Below are 26,680 nucleotides of genomic sequence, written 5' to 3'. Positions count from 1 at the left end.
TCCTCAATTGAAGACTAACCTCATATAACAAACAGTGGGAAACAAAGACAGGGGAGAAGATTTAAAGTGAAAGACATACGAAACGAGAGTGGCGGATGAAACTCTACAGCCCAGCTTACATACTGTAGAGGGCAGATGGGACACCCAGTCCTCGACTGGGTTCATAACGTACATAAGTATGATCAGTTGTTCTTCCCATATGAAGTCTTTCCTTACAAAAAAAAAATGTAACAGAATTCAAACATATTGTACTAAAACAAATACCTTGAACTCAAGCACGTTAGTTAGTCTGTTGAGGAAGGACGGGAGAGGACAGAATACAGGGGTGAATAGAGAATGGTTGTATATGGATGATGTTGTGATGCATGAGGTGGAATGGGCGGGGGGATGGGGGATGAGGTAGTATGTGTGAGCAAAATTTGACGCAACCCGAAGGGATTTGGGGGGACGGAGAGGGGGGTCGCCGATTTAATGAAGCGGCCTTGCTGTGGATGTGTTGTGTCTTGCGACACTGCTTCTAACCCAGGGCAGTGGACAAGGTGCAGGGATGACCCGTCATCCAGGAGGTGCTAAGATAAGAGGGAGGGTGGAGGGGGTGTGGAGTGTATTTAGGGATGGAATGGGTGGGAATGATTTTATGCCTTTTCCTTTTTGGCTACCTCCCTTGTACATACATACATACATATACCAAGGCTTTTTCCCCCTTCCAAGGGAGGTAGCCAAAAAGGGAAAGGCATAAAAACACTCCTACCCATTTCATCCCTAAATACACTCCACACCCCTCCCACCCTTTCTCACCCCTCCCACCCTTCCTCCCACCCTTCCTCCCACCCTTCCCTTCCTCCCACCCTTCCTTTCCCCTTGTAAGGGGGAAAAAGCCTTGGTATATGTATGTATGTATATCTATCACAACAGATGTCTGTGTAAATAAAACCGTAGGCCCTTAGGCCATCCATGAGCAGATATGATTGCAAGCTAACATGCCCCCTTTGATGTTTATGTCAATAAACTCGTTCGAAGATGATTTCCTAGTGCTGGTGCAATTGAGGTCGGAGGCGGAGACTTCGACGCTGTAGATAGTGATCTCCAGATCCTGTATACCACGTTATATTTGTCTGTGTGTGACTCACAACTATCTTGGATCACGTGCTGGAGTAGTGACTGACAGTTATTACCCTTTGGTTGAGAGCTCATAGCACATATATAGCCCAATCTGTATGTATATATATATATATATACAATATACATATAAATATATATATATATATAATATATGCATATATATATATATACATATATATAATATACATATATATATATGCGCGCGCGCGTGTGTGTGTGTGTGTGTGTGTGTGTGTGTGTGTGTGTGTGTGTGTGTGTGTGTGTGTGTGTGTGTGTGTGTGTGTGTGTGTATGTGTATGTATGTGTGTGTGTGTGCGCGCGCGTGCGCGTCCACTACCTAATCACCTTATCAATCAACAACCAGTTCCTTTCACCCCTTGTCAACGCTTTCTCTAAGTCCATAAAACGGGCATGGTTGTAGTCATCTTTTTATGAGGGGGACCCTTGCATCCTTCCCCCCCTCCCCCTCCCCCTCCCCCTCCCTCCCCCCAAACTTGGGTTAGTCCATTCCTCTCTGTATACCTGACGTATCCCTTCACAACTTTCACTTTTACTTTGTTGCATAACATCCCTCTGCATCTAGAGAGAGAGAAAAATGTATTTACCTATGCATTTATTTATGTATTTACCTAAGCATTTATTTATTTTATTCTATTTATTATTTACATTATTATAATTTTTATTTATTCATTTATTTTTTTTCCCATCCGACCTAGATATGGACCAAAAGGTCTCCTGTCGGCATGCTCCGCCTTTGTAATCCTTTGTAAAGAAAGAAGGAAAAGGGGGACAAATAATAAAGATAATAATATTAATCAAAATAACAATGATTAAAGAGAGGATAACAGTAATAATAATGAGGGATGTCTAGTGTTCTCTTAAGTAATAATGATACTACTAATATTCACCTTTGACCCGAGCGATGTGCCGGGAGAGGGATTGCCCCCTCCATGCACGAAGTGTTGAGGTGGGAATGACCTTGAGAGGGGATTCGATTGGATATAAAGAAGGAGCGTGATTTGATCCGACCTCCCTTCCTTCCCCAACCCCTTTCTAAGGAGAAAAAGGATTTTGGTATGTACGTATGTATGTATGTATGTATGTATGTATGTATGCATGCATTTATGCATGTATGGGTGTATGTATGTATGTGTGTGTGCACGTATGTATGGGTGTATGTATGTATGTGTGTGTGCACGTATGTATGTATGTATGTATGTATGTATGTATGTATGTATGTATGTATGTATGTATGTATGTATGTATGTATGTATGTATGTATGTATGTATGTATGTATGTATGTATGTACGTATGTATGTATGTATGTATGTATGTATGTATGCATGCATGTATGGGTGTATGTATGTATGTATGTATGTATGCATGTATGTATGTGTGTGTATGTATGTGTGTATGTGTGTATGTATGTATGTATGTATACATGTGTGTATGCATGCATGTATGCATGTATGTATGTATGTATGTATGTATGTATGTATGTATGTATGTATGTATGTATGTATGTATGCATGTATGTATGTATGTATGCATGTATGTATGTATGCATGTATGTATGTGTGTATGTATGTATGCATGTATGTCTGTATCTATGTATGAGTGAAACAATTGCACCAGGAGACGTTTAACTATATCCAAAAATCGTCTTCTCCTTCCCATCATGAGTACTGAAATATTCATACATACATATATACATACAGACACACACATATGTATGTATATATATATATGTTGAGACATTCTGACAGGTTGATGTAAGCGGAATAGGAAACACAGGAGTCTTAGTCTTGAGTTTATTCCTGACTAGTTTCGCAGGTATGCTTTTTCAAAGGAATGGAAAAAAAGCATACCTGCAAAACTAGTCAGGAATAAACTCAAGACTAAGACTCCTGTGTTTCCTATTCCGCTTACGTATATATATATATATATATGTGTGTGTGTGTGTGTGTGTGTGTGTGTGTGTGTGTGTGTGTGTGTGTGTGTGTGTGTGTGTGTGTGTGTGTGTGTGTGTGTGTGTGTGTGTGTGTGTGTGTGTGTGTGTGTGTGTGTGCTGCAGGCCTCTTTCTGTCTTGGAAAATGGTAGTGTGTGCATTAACTTTTAGTTTACATATGAGTTGCTGCATTTAATGTTACTGTAAAGCTTAATGCTCAGTCAACAGACTCTCCTGCAGCCCTCCCTCCTCTCCTCGCTCCTCCCTCCTCTCCTCGCTCCTCCTTTCGCCAGTCCGCAAGTTTTTCTTGATGATGAGTCCCCTCCTGTTGCGGTCTTCGGCTTCCCAGTGTGCGCGTATGTCCGGTTGGTGTTCCTTGCCTCCAGGTTTGGTTTTGGAGTCTTTGCAAAAGGGAACAGGTTACACTGGTCTTGAATGCAGTGACAGGCTCACCATGTGTCATGTCTTTGGTTACCGGGCATTCCTGCAAACGATTAACATGACTGAACCAGTGCATGCGGATGGTAAGGAACACAGTTTGCCATGTAGATAAAATCTACTTCTGTAATAGTTTACCCCCCTTGCTACTGAAGGGAGCGTCACGATGGTTAGTGGAAAAAGTTCATGGGAAGTCACAATTGAAATAGAAATGATACTTGGTATTGAAAATATACTTCGACCTCTTTGAGATCAAGGGGATGCCTCGGGAATCAATAAAAACATCCTGGCGTCAGCCATAATAAAGACAAGATTGTCAGGGGGTACGGAAAGGGTTAAAGGTTGGTACAACACATGATAGAACCATAAGTGACTTCAAAACTAGATATGACGGATAAAAAGGGACAGGACTCCACGAGTATAGTTCATTTCCTGTATCTTACAATTACAATTAGGGAAGGAACAGGACCCTGCGAGTGTAGCATTTAGGTAAATAGGTAAAAACATATCCTTCTGGGTAAGCAAGGCATTGCTTGGTACTCTCGTTGGCCAGAACATCCGCGTTCTGGGCAGTCTTACCAGGTGATGTCCAGAATCCTTCAGAGACGGCATAGCTGGAAGGTACCGTGTTTTTGTTCTTAGCGAGAGCCCAGGGTTTATATCTCACATCCATACGTCAAAAACATTGAAAACAGGCTTGGAACACTTTCTTCTCTGTGTTGGAAAGTCAACAGGAGAAGGCCCCAGATTGCCTGTGCCAAGCGGGCCAGCGTTGTTCCTCTTTCGTTGATCCGTGTGCACAGCTCGACGTCCAGATGGATTTCCCTCGAGGTGGTGGATCCCTGGTGGAGAAAGTGCTCCACTATTCCAAAGGTGCAGTCCCCGATGGTGATGCTGGGAGTCACACACACACACACACACACACACACACACACACACACACACACACACACACACACACACACACACACACACACACACACACACACACACACACACACACACACACACGCTCGTAGGCGCAGTGGTAGCGTTCGAAACTGCTGACCCAACAGTCCGAGTTCGATTCCCGCCCAAGGCTGGACTAATTTCAGTATCGCTGCGCTGCGCTACGAGACGTTACTCCAACTCTCGTGGGCGGGCAGTTGGGAGTGTAAGTAGGGTCACAGCATTACCCATAGATCGGTCATATATGAGCTCAGAGCTCTCTTCCAGTAGGGTAGTAGCTGTCGATCACGAGTCCAACACGTGATCCAAGACTATGGTGAATTACGCACACGCACGCACACACACACACACACACACAATCGGTGGCGGATTGGTAGAGCACTGGCCTCACAAGTCAGAGAACCGGGGTTCGATTCCCCGGCCGGGCGGAGATAAGTTGGGTTTGTCTCCTTTCACGTGTAGCCCCTGTTCACCTAGCAGCGAGTAGGTACGGGATGTTAGTCAAGGAGTTGTGACCTTGCATTCCCGGTGTGTGATGTGTGAGTGGTCTCAGACCTACCCAGAGATCGGCTAATAATGAGCTCTGAGCTCGCTGCCGTAGGATGGTGTCTGGCTGTCTCGACAAGAGGCTGCAGCAGATCCGTGGTGGTGAAAAAGGTGAATACATCACAAACTAGTACCTGGTCCCAAATCTGTATATCAGGAAACGACACTTTTAAAGTCCGCCATCTTAGAATGTTTTAAGGACTTTTGTAACATCACTTCGGACCAAAGTCACGCAGATTTTTTTTCTTAATTGAAAACTAATTTCCACTCAAAAAATAGATCAATGAATCAAATTAATGTTGATCACTTTAACTTCTTCTATCCCGCCATTATCCTCTCCTTCAACCACTCCTTTACTACATAGCGATGCGATGTTGTCTTTAAGGATAGAAGCGCTGGTAATTGCTGAAAAGTATATAATTTTTTTGTATTAGGGACGGGCCGGGGGAGGGGGGAGGGGGGAGGGGGGAAGGTTGGGTAAACAAAGATGGAGGACACGATGACGGAGATGAACCACATCAACATCATCATCGTTGTCGTCGTCGTTTCCTCTCATTTCCTCTTCCCCGTTCCTTTTCCTCTTCCTCATTTCCCTCCTCTTCTTTGTTTCCTTTTACTCTACTTCCTCCTTTTCCTCCAGTTCTTCCGTTTTCCTCTCCTACTCCTCCAGCTTTCTTCTTTCTCCTCTCTTTCTTCTACTTCTTCCCGTTCTTTTTCCTTCCTCTCCCTCTTTTCCTCCTTCGTGTAGGGATGTCGCCAGTACTCGGTACTCAAGGCCAACCCTACAACACCCCACCCCCTCCACTCTGACCATTTCTTCCCGCCCAATAAACTTGAATATAACAGTTACACAAACCACTCTACATTTTAATGAAACACTTTGTTTTCCTCAATATTATTGCCATTAATCCCAGATAACGTTTTGATTAAGTTCATGTTTTTGATTAGGTTTAGACTTCTTGTCTTCCGTTGTCTACAATTAGCACGGCGTTCCCTTAGATTTCGGTGCCCAAGGCAATCTCTAGTTTGCTTAGTGATAGCGCAGGATCTGCCTCCTCCACGTTTTCTTCCTCACCCCAACTCCTCCTGGGTCCTGTGATACTTTGCAATACCATGCCTTGTGGTATATTTTTCTTTCATTATTCTGGCTACCATTAGGCTATTTGATTCATCTCCAGGGCACATATCACCCCAACTCTCCTTGGTAGTGAAGTTATAGTCTGTCTGGATTAGGACTATGTAGCTTAGTGGGTCAATCTTTACTCTAGCGAATCCAGTTTCTGTCGATTCGCTACTTTCCAGTACCTCCCTGTGATATTCGAATTTCACATAAATTTCTCTGAAATTATATTGAAATTATAGTCAATGAGACTTTTCCTGCCGTGGCTTTTTTCATTTTCATTAATGAAATTCTCTTTACTGTAATGGAAGAATGATTACGGGTCAAAGAAACGAGTTTGTCTTTCCTATTTGTGTTTTGTTGGTAGCCTTGCTTCCTGCTTCAGATGATGAGACGGGTAGTTTTTGTCCTTTTATTTGTGTATTTATGTGCTTATTTATTCATTTACTTGTATATTCATAATATTCAATTTTATTGATTAATTTGCATATCTGTTTATGTTTCGTGTATGTATTTACTATTTTTTTTAGTTATATATTTATGTGCTTGCATATTTTTTGTTCGTACTTATCTTTTCTTCTCTTTGTTCGTTCGTTTTCTTTTCTTTACTTATTCACTTGGTTTTTCTTTCCCAGCAATTTATGAAAGAGAGAACTAATGAAATAATTATCAGTAAATAAACACCGATAGTAAATCTGCCGTGTCATTGTATCTAGTATGGGTCCAGTCAGGGCTGTCAACCTACTTGACTGACAGGAAAGGAATTTTTTTTAAGTACTTAGAGTCGCTTACTTATTTTACTCCTGAGCTACAATGAATCTCGAGGTTGACTCGCAAAGACAGTCCATATCATGAGATGGAGAAGAAAGGAGAGTAAGAAGCAGGTAGAGTGAGGTTAGATGTCTAGACTAGAGGTTTCCCTAACACGAATGAAATCGTCTAACTTTAGCCAGAACAGAATATCTAAATGTGTCAACTTTGTTTCAGCGGTTGTAGAGGGCTAAGAGAAAGTGACTGGAGGTGAGGGACGTCTGAATTTGTTCTTGAGTAATGTCAAAGGTGGACATAAATATCATAGCTAATATTATGATTATTGCTTTTGTTCATGCTAATACAATGACCATACTATTAATAATTTTGTCATCATAGTTGTTATCATTATCGTTGTCATCATTACCATCATGATTGTCACCATCATAAATGTTTTTATGACCATTAATATTATTAGCATTATTATTACTATTGTCATTTTTATCGTTATAATCAACTATCATTAACTATTATTATTATTATCATTACTGTTATCATCATTATTTTGTTAATGCTATTTTATTATTATTATTATACATATATACCAAAGGCTTTTTCCCCCTACATGGGGGGGTAGCCAAAAAAAAAAGGCATAGAAACCACTCCCACCCATTCCATTTCCTATATACTCCACTCCCCTCCACCCTCTTCCCTCCATCTTATCTTGGCACCTCCTGGATGATGGGTCATCCCTGCATCCTGTCCACTACCCTGGGTCAGAAGCAGTGTCACCACATCCACAGCAAGGCCGCTTCATAAATTCGGCGACCCCACCTCTCCATCCCCCCATGCAGAAAAGGAGAAAGACAGGGAGAAATCCCTTCGGGCTGCATCAAAATTTTTCCTCATATATACTTCCTCACCCCCATTCCCCACCCACTCCCCCTCATGCATCACAGCATCATCTATACACAACCCCTCTCCATTCACCCCTATCTTCTGTCCTCTCCCATCCTTCCTCCACAGACATTCCTCTCTTTTGTAATGCCCCTTTCACCCCATCCATCCATCTCATCCTAGGATGCCCCCTCATATTCACTCCTTCCACCTCTGCCTTCCACCCTTCTTTTACTAATCTTTCTTCACTCATTCTTTCTGTTGTTCATTTTCAAAGAAAAGAGAAAAATATAAATACATTTTTGTATCATGGGTATTGATACATAATTTTGCAAATACATTTCTCAGCTGTTTATTGTGGTGATATATAACATCATTTCTAGTGAGCTCTTTGAAGAATTAACAACATTCCACAAACAGTGACTAGTCAAGGAATAGCCCACCATGACTTAATTGCAAACAATGGCACTGCAAATACAAAATATATAAAATGTCAATCAATGATAGCCTTCACTCAGGCATAAGTAAACCAGTGCTTGCAAATAACTGTTCCTATGCCTCTTGACAAATCTCAAAACACACGTAAATGGGAAATCACAGAGTGTACGAAATTGTAACCTAGGTCTCTTAATCCAACACTCACCAACTCCCACTTGTGCACACTTTGGGCCTAGGGCATAAACCCACTTTGGGAATTGGTGATGTCCTGGGCCAATTTCTGCAGTGGGTTTGTCCTGGACCTAAACATTCTCACAAGTGGCAGTTGGTGAGTTTTGAATACCTAGGCGTATATCATGTTTTGCCTTCATAGACTGTAGGCATCTCTTAAAGCCAGGAATCTATGGTCCAGACAACCAATATGTTTTACAAAATACAAAAAAATCATTGTCTTGCAAGTTGCTATGAAAATTAACAATCATAAGTTATTTTTCAGGTGTGATAAGCCATAATGAAACATTACATACTTAAACTAGTGGGTACTGTATCACAATTATCCACACCTATTTCTAAAAATATATTTGTTTGCAAAATATCTTAAAACTCTGCCTTATTATTAAATAAATATTGTCTGTACTCAGCTTTGCAAAAGCAAAATCCATTAATATGAAATCTGTAAAGGATAACATGCAATTCATTCAACAATTAAAAGGATAAAAAGCTTTTCTACAGCTGGAAAGGAAGATGATTTGGCAGCTTTTCGATGAACATGAGAGAAAAGAAGACTATTCTAAGTGGAAAGACAAAACTATCACAATAATGCCAATAAGAAACACCTGAAATGAAACATGCATGATCTACTGGCAGCCTGGCATAAACAAGTGTGGACCCAAACAATGTTCCTCTTGCAAATAAAGTTGGTTAGTGTCCAAAATCACCAGTAATCTAATGTGAAGAAAGCACTCTCTGGTTGGTACATATCAGTAAATCACTGCAGGTACAAGGCTGAAGGAACAAAATACTACAAGCTGCTTTTGTAAATTGAGGTACATTATCTCACTTTGTACCATCCATACAACTTTACCATGGTGGAATACCCCACCATGATGAAGTACAAATAATGTATTGTCTTCCCAGGGAATAGGCAAGTTTTGCAAGGGAGAATTAAGGCAGTACTCATTCACTTTCATTCTCCTCACCCATCAGTCAAAACCTCCCTCTCTGCATTCAAGAACCAGAAATACTCCACCTACCTCCTATCTCCTTTTTGGCTTTCTCTTCCATTATTACACAATTCTCAAACAAACACCTACCCTACCTCACATCTGCTCTTTTTTGGCTTCCTTCATCTTGCACTTAACATACCTTTCATATGCTTCCTTATTTATTCTTGGCAACCCTTCTCTATATGCACACCACCACTCACTCCTAATACTGCTTTTGCACACAAATAATTCCTCCTTAAAACATATTCATTCTTTTTTCCTCCTTACCCCTCTTTTTTTTACCACATTTCATGTATTTCTCTATTTTGTCTTTCCTGTTCTTTCCCAATTCAGTCTCAGCATCTCCTTCCCTCTTATCCTACTTTCCCTCCCATCACATTATGATCAGACACTCTATTGTTCTTTCTCGTTATCAAGTTTGTCTCCAGCCCTCTTGGACACCACTACATAATTCATTAATGCTCTCTCAACTACCTTCACTCTGTCATCCTCACCCATGTCTGTGCATATCCTTTTAAAACATTGTAAATGCAACCATCATTTCTCTTTCTATATCTCCAACATTTTCTCTCCACTTTTGTTCCTCACTAGCATACCCTCCTTTTCCATTACTTCACCCAATGGCTCATCTCCTCTACTACTTCAGTTCTCCAAAAACACTACATTCACAGTCCTTACAAAAATCAACACTCATTTTACTTGTGACAAAATTCTTCTCTTTTCTCATTTTTCTTACAAGGCCCATATGCACTCACAAACACCTATACCTCCAAAATTATTATCATTCTCACCTACATTACCCTTGACACTTCCATTTGAATAATCATTTACTAATCATCATTCACCAGTAGAGCCACTCCTTCCTTACCTCACCCTATCTACCATGTTCTCAAAATCATCCTTCCCTCTAAGTTTTGTTTCACTCAACACTAACATATCCATCTTTCTTCTCTTACATTTTGCTCTTTCTAGTTTTACAACCATGCATCCTGAAAAACCCAATTACAAGGGTTCTGATTAAAAATGCCATGTTTTCATTCTACTGAGCTAAACAGCATGTCAGAGATTCTTCTGAAGACTTTCAAACTGAAACTGAAGAGAGTTCAGCTGAAGTGTCCACTACAGGACCACCAGCCTATCCCCTAGATGATAAACTCTATGTATCTAACTACAGTGGCTTAATCTGATTTAGTATGGTTACATGTGAAGAACATGTGAAGTGTTGTCAAACATGCTGGGGCGGCTGTAGTTGTGAATGAAGTTTGAAACTAATGTAAACATATCAATCATACTGACTTTAATACTGTTACACTGCCCCTTTAATATCCATTGCTGCTGACTGGGGTTGGGAATCAGTATTCTCTATTCAAGAAATTAGCCTATCTGACTGAAAACAGTATTAATATAGAAGAGGCCTGGTCATAAAATCAAATTGCCTCAGATGCAATCACCACACAGAGGACACTGAACACCTTTTCATACACTGCCCTACTCTAGCCTAACCCAGATGACAACACAATATCTCTCCCTAGAGTGACTTATGGGCCAATTTCATGGCTACTGTCAGTTAGCTGGGAGCTTTGAGTCTCCTGCAAGAGACATCTGGAGGCTGCAGATCAGCTATTAATCCATTCATCCAACTGTCAATAATTTTTGCTCTGGCTAATAGCAGATAACTTGATTCAAATGAGGGACAATTATCCTATTGATACCATGTAATCCAGCAAAGTTAATTATTGGCTGTTCCTTCTAATTGGTGTTGGTATCTGTGTGCAATAACTGAACTGAATATCTCGAGAGTAATAATTTCAATTCATGCTATGACCTAATGTTGACTAAATATCTAACCTTTTTTCCTGCTTTTTAACCATATCAAGAAAATTATCGTATCATAAAGAAACAATAATTGAATATCAAGAGAATACTGGTAAGACAGGAATGGCAAGAAGGCACAAGTTATAGGAAGCCAATTACAATATTCATGACACCTTGATGTCTCAGCTAATCAGGATGGGAAAAACTAAAAGCAAGTGAGAGTGAGAGCATTTGTATAAGCAAGTGAAAATGGATGAGTGAGAGCAAGTAAGTGAGTAATTGAGACTAAGTGATGGAAGCAATTTCTTAGCATTTTTCCTTCTCTTGTTTCTGTTGTTCCATTCACGAAATAATGTGAGCTTCTTTCCAGTCAGCAACAGTAATACGTTTGTTCTTGTCCACTACCTCCCTAACAAGAGATTCCCTTTTTTTATAACTTTCACCCTCCCTTCTTCCATTCTAGTAGGAGTGAGGAAGAGTAAGAACGAGTGAGTTAGGGAGCCACTTTTTCACTGAGACAACACACACTTATAGAATGGTTAGACAGGACTGACAGGTAGCCAATGACAATGCACCTGATCCCCAGATATCACAACTAGTCAACACTAATTCTCCTGGCTCAGGGTGGATGATACATTTCAGTCTGTCCATGCATAAGGTGAAGACTATGAGGTCTTGGACAGCTTCACATACCTTGATAGTGTAATGTACAACAACGGTGACTCATGCCCAGAACTCCTAAACAAGACTGACATGGCCCATGATGTTATGGACTTAATTAACTAGAGTACATTTGGCTACCTCCTTTGTAAGGGGTAAAAGCCCTTGGTATACGAGGTATATTCAATAAGTGATATTATTTTCATAAGCTTACAAAACTTTCTCTCCTTCAAAATAATGGCCTCTTGTATCTACAAACATCTGCAGACGTCTCCCAATCCTGAAATATCTCCTCAAAGTACTTCTTCAGTAGTCCCTTCAGATAATTTTCCGATGCCTCTTTCAACTCCTGTGTTGACTGGAATCTGGCTCCCCTGAGAATGTCTTTCATGCATGGGAACAGGAAGAAGTCACAAGGGGCTAGGTCAGGGCTGTAGGCTAGGTGTTGCAACACTTTCATTCTCCTGTTGGCCATCCATGTGGTCACTAGCATTGACCTGTGGCATGGGGCACCAATGTACTAATGCTGTGGCCTCTTCTTCCTCATCTTCTCTACGAACCTTTGCAGAACTTTAATGTATTACTCCTTATTGATGCTTTGACCCTCAGGAACCCATTCAATGTGAATGAGCCCCTTGGAATCAAAGAAAGGAATGACCATGGCCTTCTCTTGCGACCTGCTCATCTTTGCCTTCCTGGGCCTCGGGGATGATGTGTGCTTCCACTGGGCAATCTAATATTTGCTCTCAGGGTCTTAGATGAACACCCAACTCTCACTGCAAGTCACTACCTTATTCAGGAAACCTGAATCAGCCACTATCATATTATTACTTTCAAAATTTTCTGTCATACTCTTACCCCATTTCACATCTGCTCTCCTCTTTGCCTCCTTTATCTTAAGCTTCACTTCTCTTCTCTTTGTATCTCTTATATGATTTCCTCATCCTATTTTGTAACCAATCTGTGAAAACTCACTTATTCTCTTCTTCAATCTTCTTTGCTTCCTCATCCCACCACTCACTACCCTTCCTTCTATTTCCTCCTGCTCTCTTTGCTCCACATACCATCTTTGCACACCTTGTCACTCCCTCTTTAAAACATCCCCATTCCTACTCCACTCCTAATTCCACTCTATCCTTCACTCCCTCCCACCCTTCTCTCAGCTTCTTCTTGTACTCCTTCTCCTTTTCTTTCTCATTTAATCAGTTTACTCTAACCACCTCCCTACCTTCTGTCCTTTTCTTCTTTCTCCATCTATCCTCCACTCTCAATTTACCTTCCACCAAAAAATCATCTGATATTCCCCCACTTTCTCCCCTTAGAACATGTAATCCAAAACTCTTCCTACTATACTCCTGGTTATCACTATATAGTCCATTAAAGCCCTATTTATCACCCATCCACCATCCTTTCCCATGTGTGCTTATGTTTGACTTTCTTCCTAAATACTGCATTTACTATCATCAACTTTCTTTCTAGACATATCTCAACCTTTTCTTTCTATGCACAAATATTTTACAACTTGTAACTAAACTGCTCTTACATCTAATTCTTTCTATTTACTTATCAATGTGAATCATGGCAGTCATTTTATTTTCTACTGTACAGTACACTTAGAATCAGTTAAACAATTTCAATTCTATACAAAGATATCCTATCAAAGCATGATGATATGGTTTAACGTCACAAACTCCCCCTATCAGAGGACCTTGTTGTACGTAATTTAATGAACCATGCCCTTGGTTCAACTTCACTGGTGGCAGGGTTCGAACTGTCATCCCCTCAACCTTCACCGCAAGTAATAATGCCCTAACCCGCTCAGCTCAGCATATGAAAAAAAATAAATAAATAAATGAATAAATAAATAAATAAATGATAATAATGATGGCAACATTTATGTTGTTGATGAGAACAATAACACCCCAACCACTCTTCATGTACAAGAATAATATGTCACTAATACGTGTGGGTGCTGGGAGATGTATGCTTTGACTCAGCCACCCCTTTATTAGGGAGAAAAGTCTATTTGGTGTGTATTTACCTAGTTGTATTTTGCGGGAGTAGAGCTACGCTCGTTGTAACCCGCAGTTGTATCTTTCTACATCCAGTTTTTTTCTTAAAGTCATGTATATTTTTAGCACTCACTTTTTCCTCTTTCATGTATATATGTATGTATGTATTCTAACATGTTATTGACTTCAAATGATAGAATACACCAAACTGGTGTTTCTACTTTGCTGATATAATTAATTTAAATGTGATGCATTATACAGGTGATGTGCACTGTGATGTTTTGTCATCACAGACTCCCGCAGTTAACAACACCAAACACAATGTCTCCATGCTGTGGAAGGAAAACTTAAATCTGTATAAGGAAAACTGGAAAAGCTGCCTGGGTGAGAAACTAAAGAATTAATCACTTTCATACTTTTATAATCATATAAAATATGTTTTCTGCATTAGGCTTTCTCATGAGTAATCATGTTACTCAGCTTCACCATGCTTTTACCGGGAAAAATATAAGTGTTTAATCTGTAACACAGCAATTTGAAAGTAAATAATGAAAAATAGTTTACAGAACTATAAAAAGAATGATTCAACAGAATAACAATAGAAATATATCACTTACATGTTTTTTCTATATTCATGTACATTATAAGAGTACAGTGACAAAAGAAGGGTGAAAAAAGAAATCAATCTTTCTGACTAACCCTTTTACCATGGCTGCTGACTTGTATTCTGGCTCCAGCCAAGGATTTTATTTATTTGGGAAATCTCTCTTGCCGTAAAAGGATTATAATAAATTGTTAACATTTTCAATACTAGAGCCATTTCATGAATTATATTATTTATCCTGGCTGCTACCAGATATTTCTTTTCCAGATGAGAGAACCCATCCCATAGCCATTTGTTGGAAGAACCACAAATGATTCTGCCTATATACCTGTCTTTTCATCTAAAATGAGCCATAAAAATAAGTATACAGGAACACTTAGGGTATAAAGACATTGCTTCTGATGTGAGCAGTGGGCAAGCAACAGGGATGATCTTTCATCCACAAGGAAAAAAGTTATAAGGGAAATAAATGGATGTGGGACAGGTGAAGGGTAAAAGTGTGCCTTGGCTGGGCCACTCCCTTATAGGAGGGATACAGCCTTTTGGTGTATGTATATGTATATGTCTGAGATTTTTTTAAGGAGGTGCTAAGATAAGAGGGAGGGTGGAGGGGGTGGAGTGTATTTAGGGATGGAATGGGTGGGACTGGTTTTATGCCTTTTTTTTTTGGCTACCTCCCTTGTAAGGGGGAAAAAGCCTTGGAATATGTATGTATGTATATGTATAAAGGTATGGAAAGGAAGGTGGAAGAGATGAGAATGGTAATAATTGATATGACAAGTAATACTTGCCACAGACAATGGCCCATATAGTCAATTAATCTCTAATACAAAAGGGGAGATTGCAACTTATCTATATACCAAAGGCTTTTTCCCCCTTACCAGGGAAGTAGCGAAAGTCAAATGGCATATACCCACCCCTTCCCATTTAATCCCCACCCATTCCACTCCCATCCACCACACTTTCCCCCCTCTCATCTTAGCTCCTCATGGATGATGGGTCATCCCTGTATCCCATTCACTGCTCTGGGTCAGAAGTCAAGATTACAACAGTTGACAATATATACATATATACATATATATACATATATACATATATATACATATATATATATATATATATATATATAAAAAAATATATATATATATATATAAATATATATATATATATATATATATATATATATATATATACATATACATATATACACAGTAACAGGTAACCAGCCACTTACATAAGTCACCAATATGTCGTACAAGAGCATCCATCAAAACTTGAAACTGTCTAGAAGCACACCCTTCTGCTACGTAGGACGTTTAATCGCAATGTGCTGAAGGAGCTTTTCATGGAACAAGTCACCAATAAGGGCCTGAAGGAGGACACCAGCATGCCGGATGGTATGTGCAGGGTCAAGAACAAATTCAATGCTCCATTCAAGGCTGGGGAGCAATGGGGCATACAAAGAGTTGGTGCGTAGAGACATGAGTCGCTGCAAGGCTGTCATGGCCTCTTCACTAGCCTGCATTTCAGCACTATCATCAGCTCTGAAGTGAAAAATATATATATCTCAAAAATTGAAAGAGGTATGAAATGTGGTGTGTGAAAAGGGATATATGAGGAGAGGAATAATGGACTTGTATCAAAATGATAAAGTTTGCAAAAATTAAAAAATTATGTGCAGGATGAGAAAGATAGGTGGGAACATATTGTGGGCGTTGAATGGTGGAATGAAGATGTGAAGTTGGTGGTGACAAAAAAAAGAGCTCATATGAGAAATGGTTGTAAAAGAGAGAGAGAGAGTGAGAGAGACCAGTATGTATATGAAAGGTATTGAGTAAAGATGGTGGAAGCAGATTACAATGTGAGGATGACTAAGGACCAACAGAAGGGATGGGATACTGTAGGCCTCTGACTGAGAATTTTTTAAATAAAAAATGTCTTGAAAGAATATAAAAGAAGAATGCAAAGAAAAAATTATGAAGATAATTACAGGAGAGATACACATGTTTTTGATAAACATATTACTATATTTCACTACACACATAAAATTAGGAAAAAAATAAAAATCTGATTCACACCAAATCCTGGGGCAGGTAGGGAGTGAACAAGTGAGTTTGTGTATGTATTTATCTAGTTGTATTTTACAGGAAGAGGAGCTACACTCGTGGTGTTCCATCTTTGTATCTCACAGCATCTAATTTGCCCTTAATAAATGTCTGGTTTTTACACACACTACTGTTTTGTCCAATTTGTTCCAAACATCCACCACTCTGTGTGGAAAGCTGTTCTTTTTCAGGTCCCTTCTATAACTGTCCTTTTTGAGTTTTTTTTCATGTCCTGTTGTATTTCTTTTATCCCAGTTTAGTAAGTCTTCTCTATCAAGGACTTCCATGCCTCTCATGATTCTATAGATGGTCAATAGGTCACCTCTTTCTCTTCTTTGTTTCAGAGTCAGTAATTCCAGCTTTGACAATCTCAACTCATATGACAATTTTGAAAGTGTTGGGGCCATCTTCGTAACTGCTCTTTGTATTCTTTCAATTTTCTTTATATTCTGTACTGGGTTTCCATAGTGTCACTGCATACTCCAGTCTTGGCCTTATCAGTGTAACTAGTATTTTCTTCATTATTTCTCTGTCCAAGTAGGTAAGGGCCACCTTTATTGATCTTAGCAAGTTGTAGGTTTCTCCAGCAACGTTATTTATCTGTTTATCAGGAGTCATGTCTTTTGTGATAATTACCCATAATTTTTTTTCAGAATTCATTTTCTTTACTTCCTTTGTACCAATTTTATACTGTCCTGACATTCTTTTTACTTTTTCCAAATTCTATTAAACTACATTTCTTTATGTTGAAGTCCACTTTCCACATTACCAAACCCTGTTCAGTTCTCTCTGTAGCAACTCACAGTCCATTTCAATACTTACTTTCCTCATCAGTTTTGTGTCATCTGCAAAGAAGTTCATGTAACATTCTACACCTTCATCCATGTCATTTATGTAAATAGCAAACTTTATCAGAGCCAATACTGATCCCTGTGGGACACCACTAATCACTTCATCCCAACTAGAACTCTTATCTCTGAGCACTACTCTCATTTTTCTTCCATGCAAGAAATCCTCTGTCCATTTCAATAGTTTCCCTTGTATCCCTCCTATAGTTTCCAGTTTTCTTAATAATTTTTTGTGGTATTTTATCAAAAGCTTTTTGTAAATCTTGAAAAGCACAAACAGACCATCCATCCCTTTCTTGTATTATATCTATTAGTCTTGAATAGAAACAGATCAAATTTGTGGCACATGACCTTCCCTGTCTAAATTCGAATTGTCTCAAATTTAGTATATCATTCTCCTCCAGGTGTTTTGTCCATATATTTTTGATAACTTTTTCACAAATTTTGGCTACTGTACTTGTAAGGGAGATCAGTCTGTAATTTGTTGGGTCTTCCTTGTTGCCCCCTTTATATATTGTAAATCTTGGAAAGCACAAACAGCCCATCCATCCCTTTCTTGAATAGAAACAGATCAAATTTGTGGCACATGACCTTCCCTGTCTAAATTCAAATTGTCTCAAATTTAGCATATTGTTCTCCAGGTGTTTTGTCCATCTATTTTTGATAACTTTTTCACAAATTTTGGCTACTGTACTTGTAAGGGAGACCAGTCTGTAATTTGTTAGGTCTTCCTTTCTTCCCCCTTAATATATTGGTACAATATTGGCATTTTTCCAGTCTTCTGGTATTTTTCCTTCTTTACATTCTTTTAGTATCCAGTTTGCAATTCCATCCGGGCTGTGCGATTTCCTGACATTAAAGTTCATTATCTGGTCCATTATTTCTTTTCGTGTTACAATTATTTCTCTCATGGGGGAGGATCTCACTTACTCCTTTCATCCCAATGCTGTTTATTTTCTCTAGTGAACACCGACTTGAAGTGTTTGTTCATGACTTCAGCCATTTCTATATCTTCTGTGTATTCAATACTCCCCTGGTATAATTTTATTATTTCCTGTTTATTTTTTAGTTTACTGTTCACACATCTATAGAATAATTTTGGTTGGCCCTTACATTTTTTTTTTTTTTTTTTCAATGTGTTTCATAGTTCATTTTTTTCCTCCCTGCAGACTTTTACATATTCATTCCTCAGACTGATATACATTTGCCACTTTCCAGGATTTTATCTTTTTCCATCTTTTCCAAGCTTTATCTATCTTTCGCCTCACTGCACCTTCTGTTAAACCAACACTTAATATACACCTTTTCCTGTTTTTTTCTAAGTATATATTCATCCACCCCTTCATTATAGATTTCCTTCAAAATCCTCCCTTTTTCTTCCACTTGTGTCTCTTTATTGTAGAATTTTTCCCAACTCACTTTTTGAAAGAAATGTTTCCCAAAGTCCATTTTGTTATACATTAGTCTTCCTTTTCTGTATTTCTCATTTCTCTCCATATATATTTCCTCTTTTAGTTCAATCTCAAGTAATATGTGGTCATACTTCCCAATTGGTGTCTTGTATTTAATTTCATCCACAATTTCAGGCTCTGATGTAAATATTAAATCTAGTCTTGATGGTCCTTCATTATTTCTATATCTGGTATATTTTTACCACTGAGTCATTGTGTATTCAATGGTCATGTCAAGTAGTATGTTTCCCCAAAGGTTCTCTCCACCTTTCACTGTCATCTCCTCCCAACATATTCCTTTAGAATCAAAATCACCCATAATTACTAGATTTCCTCCTTTCAGCATTTCATTTAATGTCTTGTGTCTTCCAACATTTTGTAATGGTCATTCTCTTTCCAAGAACATGTTTTTGGGAGCACACAGATCACAAATTTTCTACTTTTCATGTCACTATTTTCAACTTTTATCATGATCAATTCCTCATTATTTTCTCCTGTGATCTTCATCACATTTAAGCCCTTCTTAGTCAAAAATATTGACTCCACCCTGTTTTTCCTATCTTTTTTTCATCCAGTGATTATATAAACCTTGTCCAGTTTACCAATCTTTGCTCACATGTCAGTGTGTGTGTATTTACCTAGTTGTATTATACGGAAAGGAGAGCTATGCTCGTGGTGACCAGTCCTTGTATCTCACAACATTTAGTTTCTTAAATTCATGTATGGTGTTTGCACACAATATTGTTTCATCCAATTTGTTGTGTGTGTCTGTGTGCATATCATTAAGTACTTACTTGTACATAGAAACTGCAGCAGGAGAACCACCCACAGATCGAAAGACACGTGGTGCTGGCATTTGTGCTAATAAGAAACACCCAAGGGCACGACAAACCAAACGCACTCTGAGGAAAAAGAAATGAGAAAAATTATAAAAAGTTTAAAAACTAACTTCTATAGGACTTTGTAGCATGGAGTTTATTGGACCATGCCCTTGGTTCAACTCACTTGCAGCAGGATTTGAACCGCCGTCATTTCGACCTCCATCATAAGAGGCAACACTCTAACCCATTCAGCCAGAGAATACTCACACGCCCAACTACTCATGTAAATTTTTTTAACAAACCTCACAACAAATATGACCTGGACAAAGCTCTACAAAAGTCAAATCTACCTTGGTGAGAGTGGGGATTGTTTCCCAAGTCCAATGGCACCAAGAAGTCCTGAGGTTTGTTTGTCTTCTGCCCAAGTGCACAAGACTTGAGCCAAGTTATTGGCATGCAGCCATGTTACACGTAAGTCGCCAACCATATCCACCTGTAAAAAAAAAAAAAAAAAGAACAGCAGTGTAAATGAGTAATCTGAAAACAATACTGAAAGTTCTTTTCACTCATTCACATATAATCTACATTAGTTACCTAAATGTGCTGTGGATGTGCTGTGTCTTGCTGCATTGCTTCTGACCCAGGGCAATAGTCGAGATGTAGGAATGACCTGATCTAGGAGGAACCAAGATAAGAGGGAGGGAGGGGTGGTGATTGGAAGTGGAGTATGTAGGGATAAGATGGGTGGGAGTGGGCCTTTGACTTTGGCTACCTCCCTTGTGCGGGGGTAAAAAGCAGTTGGTATAAGTATTTTACTTCATTGTATTATACAGGAAGGGGAACTATGCTCGTAGTGACCTGTTTTTGTATCTCACTACATCTAATCTGTTCTTAAATTCTTGTATGGTGTTTGCACAGACTATTGTTTCATCCAATTTGTTCTAGACATCCACCACTATATGGAATTTTTTTTTTTTTCATATCTCTTCTATAACTATTCTTTTTAAGTTTCTTTTCATGTCCCCCTTTTTTTTTTTTTTTATCCCACTTTAATAAGTCTTCTCTATCAAGGCCTTCCGTGCCTTTCACGATTCTGTAAATGGCCAATAGATCACCTCTTTCTCTTCTTTCTTCCAGTGTTGGTAGTTCCAGTTTATACCCTCTTTGTTCGTATGTCAATTTTGAAAGTGTTGGGGCCATCTTTGTCATTGTTTTTTGGATTCTTTCTAATTTCCTTATATTCTTTTTTGTACTGGGTGTCAAAGATGACCCTTCATACACTAAAATCAAATAGGGGAGGGACAATGAATGGGTTTTTGGATGAGAATGGGATGGGTGTTAGGTGGATGTAATGTGACTTGGTCATCCACCTTATAAGGGGAAAAGGCTTTTTGGTAGATGTCTAAAAACACATTCAAGGAACATGTTGCTTTGCCCACATTATTCATGTTCTGAATAAATCATACGTACATACATATACCAAGGCTTCTTCTCCCTTACAAGGGGGGTAGCCAAAAAGAAAAAGGCATAAAATCATTCCCACCCATTCCATCCCTGAATACACTCCACACCCCTCCACCCTCCCTCTTATCTTAGCACCTCCTGAATGACGGGTCATTCCTGCACCTTGTCCACTGCCCAGAAAGATGCAAATGTTAAATGAAGATGCCATAACACATTACAACTAAAAACGTAAACACAAGCTTACCTGTCTCCAGATAAGATCACACAATTCACTGAGGAGAAGCAACGAACCCTTTTCAGTTTCCTCACTGGAAAAGCATATCATAAGACTTATTACATATTACCATAAATATGACATTACATTCAGTCACAATATATGTCTCCCAATTATCTGACTACAATGAAATCTTCAGTAATATATTATGACAAAACATTCAGCAGAGAACTAAATTGAACATTATTATATGTTTTTATGACAGCGTGCATGTAAACAGTGCTTTGTACAAAGACGAGTAATTTCCCTTTTCTTAAACTGTAATTGAATAGGGAGGTGTTTATTGTAGACACATATCTTTGTGTACATACATGCGACTGTAAAATACATGTCTGGAACATATTATTTACTTCTGTAATTATAGTAAATGGATAATAATGTTTGCTAAGAGAGCTATCAATAGCACAGTTGGTGATCTTATAGGTGGAATGCATGACGCCTGTTTTTCCACATCTAACAAACAGATGCTCCTTAATGTTCTAAGTATACTTGCTTTTCATTTGCATTTACTCTAATATTCTTTGTGTAGGGAGATGAATTGTGTATGTAAGGAATAAGTGAAGTGAATACAGTCATTGTTAAAGAAAATCAGTGGATTGGATTAACAAGAAAGAGTTGGATGGAAGGTGTGAAAGTAAGGAATGGAATAAACATATGAAACTAGCTTGACAATGAAGAAGATCAGTGAATGGTAAAGAAAATGAAAGTACCCTGTTTGATGTGTTGTCAATAGTTAAAAGTGTTACACACAACACTTAATATGGATGTTAGGATTTCCTTCATCACAACAACAAAAGAGTTGGTATTAAGAAAGGGAAACTAATTTAATTAATTCTTAATTACCCCTCATACTGTGTGGAGAGGCCATATTAAAAAATGTACATACTGTGCTTACATTCAATACTGCTCTCATTTTCTCTGCATGCACTGATGCATTAATCCCATATTTTCAGTGAGCTATGTCTTCACATCTATCTATATACCAGGGGCTTTTTCCCCTTTATAAGGAATTTACTTTCATTATTCATTTTGGTTATCTATAAGAACTATATTTCATACAAGTTTAACTTCTAGTTAGTGCTACTGTAATACACTAAAAGTAGGTATGGTATGACTTCTATAAAGCCAAAATCAGATGGTGTACAAGCTGCTAATGTAAACATAGATTGGGGCAAAGCATAATAATATTTCCAAGTAATTCTATACATACATAAAACAAGACCATACTTACTCAGGAATGGTGTTGGAGTTGGTGATCAAATCACACAAGATAGTAAAGTTTGCTAGTTCCTCTTCAATGCTCACGTAGAACTGTCGACGCCAGCGGGTATGGGTGTAAATTACTAAATAGTGCTTGGCCTGATGAAAAATTACATTGTAAATTAATTTTTTTCTCTACTTCTGTCAACTGATATTTCATATCCAAGTGCAAAAGGATGCCCTTCATTCTATTATCTGCATAAAATTGAAGATATGATTTAATTTTATCTCTACAAATTGGGAGGTAGTGTTCCAATCTTAGCATAGTCTAAAAATTATGAGCTGACATTGGTAAGTAATACGGTTCTTCTCTGCAAAACCCTTACAGTCCCTTTTCCCATGTTTTTTTTTTCTTATCAATGTTTTATGTCAGTCTAGATTCTGGCCAGCAAACATAAACAAAACACACCTCCATGGCTAACTCAAGCATGTGACTTGGGTCAGTTGCAACTGGTACTTCTAGCAGCTTCATAATCACTGGCCATGACACTTGCTCTCCTATTAGACAGGTGTCAGAAGAACTGCTAACACGAACTTCAGAAGCACCACTACTGCATGTGTCAGGGGGACCTGTAATAATCAAAATTGAACATTCCATCCTACGTTATCAATCCTGTGTTAATCCTAAGTCATCCTCAGTTAATAATGTATCAACCTCAATTGAGAACCGAATTTGTTTTTCAAGGACAGTGACAACCAAATACCAAATTACCTGTACATTCAAATAGGGCACGCATGGTATGTTCAAGGAGTGGGTTACGATAGGCTATCTTGTGGATGGTCCGAGAGGTGACGGACAGGAAAGGTAAAAGAAGATTGGTGGTTGGGTGGTGACCCACGAGCCAGTTGATTAGTGCTTTATTGCTTAGCATCTGCAGGTCAATGCTTGCATAGTGTCCAGTTCCCAGCAGTGTCATGACTTCATTGATCAAAGCTGATGCTTCTGTGAACTGCTGTGCTGGTGGTACAGCTGCAAGACATTTCAATTTTAAAAATACAGAACTTCCCTACAAAATTTAGTTCAACATATTCATGTCACCAATATGCACACCTATACAAAAAAGCACATTAATATTTTATCTTTCTGAAAATTGTGAGATCTAACTTATCTTCCAATGTTTCACCATAATAAATATAATTAGAGAACTTAATACCTATTTATAGATGTGAAAAGTATTTCGAATACATTAAAGAACACCATGTAATAATAATAACTATATGAAACAAACTTGTCCATGCAGCTGGGCAAAATTAAAATAAATAAATAAATCTAATAATATTTTTTACAGTAAATATAAAACAACTTAAACATCTATGCATAGTATCATCAATGGCTCCTGCTCTAACATCCTATATAACATAAAAAAAATTAACCACACACTACAACATAATATAATGAAAATTTAAGAAACCAGTACAATTCTTAGACCCAAGGCAATCTCTTTTTCCATTAACTTACTGTTGATGAGAGTATTTTCCATGTGATTCAGTAGATTGACAATTGTTGTAAGGAAGAGGTGAGAGCGAGATGAGAGGAGAGCTTTATAGCGGCAAGCCACAACACAAATCTGGCGCACCAAGGAACGAACCAGAAGGCATCGTTTACCCAATGTATCAGGATGGAATTGTTTTACATCTGGGTTGTAGCCTGCAGCCACATGAAGTAATCTATAAGAAAATTAAAATAATATCTTAATAAATTTAGAATACAGTATACAATAAAGATACACATTATGCATCCTTACAAATACATACATGCATATACCAAAGGGTTTTCCCCCTTACAAGGGAGGTAGCCAAAAAACACTCACATAAAATCCACTCCCACCCATTTCATCCCCACATACTCCACTCCCATCCACCCCCCTCCCTCCCTCTTATCTTGGCTCCTCCTGGATGACAGGTCATCCCTGCATCTTGCCCACTGCCCTGAGTCAGAGGCAGTGTTGCAAGACACAGCACATTCACAGCAAGGCAGCTTCATTAAGTTGGTGACCCCCCCCTCTCCACCCCCTCATGCAGAAATGGAGAAGACAGGGAGAAATTCCTTCAGGCTGTGTCAATTTATTTCTCATACATACTTCCTCAACCCCCATCCCCCACCCACTCCCCCCTCATGCATCACAGCATCATCCATACACAACCATTCTCCACTCACCCCTATCTTCTGTCCTCTCCTGTCCCTCCTCAACAGACACTCACATCCTTGTTTCTCACACCATCCAGCCTAGTAACCCCTATCATACTTCTCAGGCACCTCATCTCAAACACATTCAAACTCTTCCTCTCTTATGTTCCATGATTCTGCCCCATACAGTGCTGTCGCCACAATCACTCCTTCATAAAATCTCCTCTTAGCATCCATTCCTAAATGTCTATTTCTCATTACACTTTTTTAATCCCCCATGACATTTACTTGCTTCTCTCAATCTACATTCTACCTCCACCTTTACTCCACCTTTTCCTGCCACATTTGCACCCAAGTATCTAAAACTATCCACTTCCTCCAGTCTCTCTCCCTTAATACTCACTTCCAGTCTGCTGCCACTTTCTTCCCTTGGACATCTCATTACTTTACTTCTACCCACATTATCGTCAACTTCCTTCTTTTGCACACCTTCCCAACCAAGAAAACAGGCAGGCTTTAGAAACAGATGTTTGACTCTAGACCATTGGCAGATGATGAATCAACTAATCAAGAAAACAACAGAATATACCTCTTTGCTCAGCATTTGTAGATTAGAGAAGGCCCTTGTCTTGGTACAGCAAATAGTAATAACAATTCACTACAAAAGCAGGGTACAAACAAACAAATTGTAAGGGCTCTAAACTTTTATGTGAATGGAACTGCTGTAATTCAATTATATAAACAGAAAAAGTAAAGAATGAGACAAGTACAGCAAGGTGATTTTCAGTTGGGAAGAGAATGTTTTGAAGATTAATGGTGAATATTTTAATTGCCTAAGATTTGTGGATGACATTATTCTTATTTTAGAAAGAGCAGATAACTTGTAAGATATGCTGAGTGATCTTAACAAGAAGTCTCAAAGTAGTTTTAAGATGAATAAAAGTAAAACTAAAGTGTGTGAGTGGTCACCCGGACCGTGGGAAGTCCTCAGTTTGATTCCTGGTTGGTGCCAGCTTTTCAGTGATGCTCCCTATCAAACACAAGGTAATGTTCAACAAGAAAGTTCAAAGTACAGAGATTATAACTGATGGTGAGTCTTGAATGTTGAAGAGTATAGTATAATTGTTTAGGCCAGATGCCAATAGTGACTGATAATCATGATAGAAATACAAAGGCATATTACAATTGGTTGGAAAATCTTTGGTAAACATAAGATTATGAGAGGCTCTCTACTTTTATGTTCGAAATGCAAAGTTTACAATCAAGGTATAATGCTAGTCATTATATATGGAGGTGAAAAGTTGAAACTGAGGAAGTCGATGGAGACAAAGCTAAGAAGTGCACAGAGGAGAATGGAGACATCAATGGTGGGAATAACACTAAAAGACAGAGAGCAAGTTGGGTGAGAAACAGATTTGAGTGAAAGAATGAGAAACTCCCACGCTAATACAACAGAAACACCAATCCAATGATCTTCCTGTAGAGATTCATGGGGGGACCATTGTCAGCCACTGTGGGACTTTTGGACTTGCATCCACTCTCAAGTCAAATATACATATATCAATTTCTTGTTTTATATCTTTGAAATTTGCTAACCATTACAAAGCGCTAAATATAACAAGTTTCGTATCCATTATACCATGCCCAAAGTTCGCCCGTCACTACAAATAATCAATATTAAAAGTAAATACATTTGACAATGTGTCAAAGGTATTAGTAATATTGAATTCTTCATACTTTATGTAAAGAACACATTAAATCATACAGGTGCATTGCGTCGCCTGCAGGGGTATGTGGGTGGAG

General features: G+C 38.7%; 1 protein-coding gene across 3 annotated transcripts in view; it reads right to left on the bottom strand.

Moving 5' to 3' along the window:
• Positions 1–3,440: 3,440 nt before the first annotated feature.
• Epg5 (ectopic P-granules autophagy protein 5) overlaps positions 3,441–26,680 on the bottom strand; it is a 106,969-nt gene continuing 83,729 nt past the window's right edge. For 2 of the 3 annotated variants that reach the window (XM_076203621.1, XM_076203623.1), the window contains 8 exons: positions 24,209–24,417; positions 23,462–23,719; positions 23,159–23,319; positions 22,721–22,848; positions 21,460–21,523; positions 20,102–20,244; positions 19,725–19,832; positions 14,327–16,070 (listed from right to left, as the gene is read on the bottom strand). In XM_076203621.1, the coding sequence (XP_076059736.1) occupies positions 15,830–16,070; positions 19,725–19,832; positions 20,102–20,244; positions 21,460–21,523; positions 22,721–22,848; positions 23,159–23,319; positions 23,462–23,719; positions 24,209–24,417 (1,312 nt within the window). In that variant the 3' untranslated portion in view covers positions 14,327–15,829. Of the gene's footprint in view, positions 3,557–14,326; positions 16,071–19,724; positions 19,833–20,101; positions 20,245–21,459; positions 21,524–22,720; positions 22,849–23,158; positions 23,320–23,461; positions 23,720–24,208; positions 24,418–26,680 lie in introns of those variants that run through there. The other variant, XR_012967347.1, reaches the window with a different exon arrangement.

Source organism: Oratosquilla oratoria, chromosome 20 (genome assembly GCF_046742065.1).
Source record: "Oratosquilla oratoria isolate Oo_2021 chromosome 20, ASM4674206v1, whole genome shotgun sequence".
In the NCBI taxonomy this organism is placed as follows: Eukaryota; Metazoa; Arthropoda; class Malacostraca; order Stomatopoda; family Squillidae; genus Oratosquilla; species Oratosquilla oratoria.
Note: the sequence above shows the minus strand (reverse complement) of the source record. Positions and strands in the feature narration are given on the sequence as shown.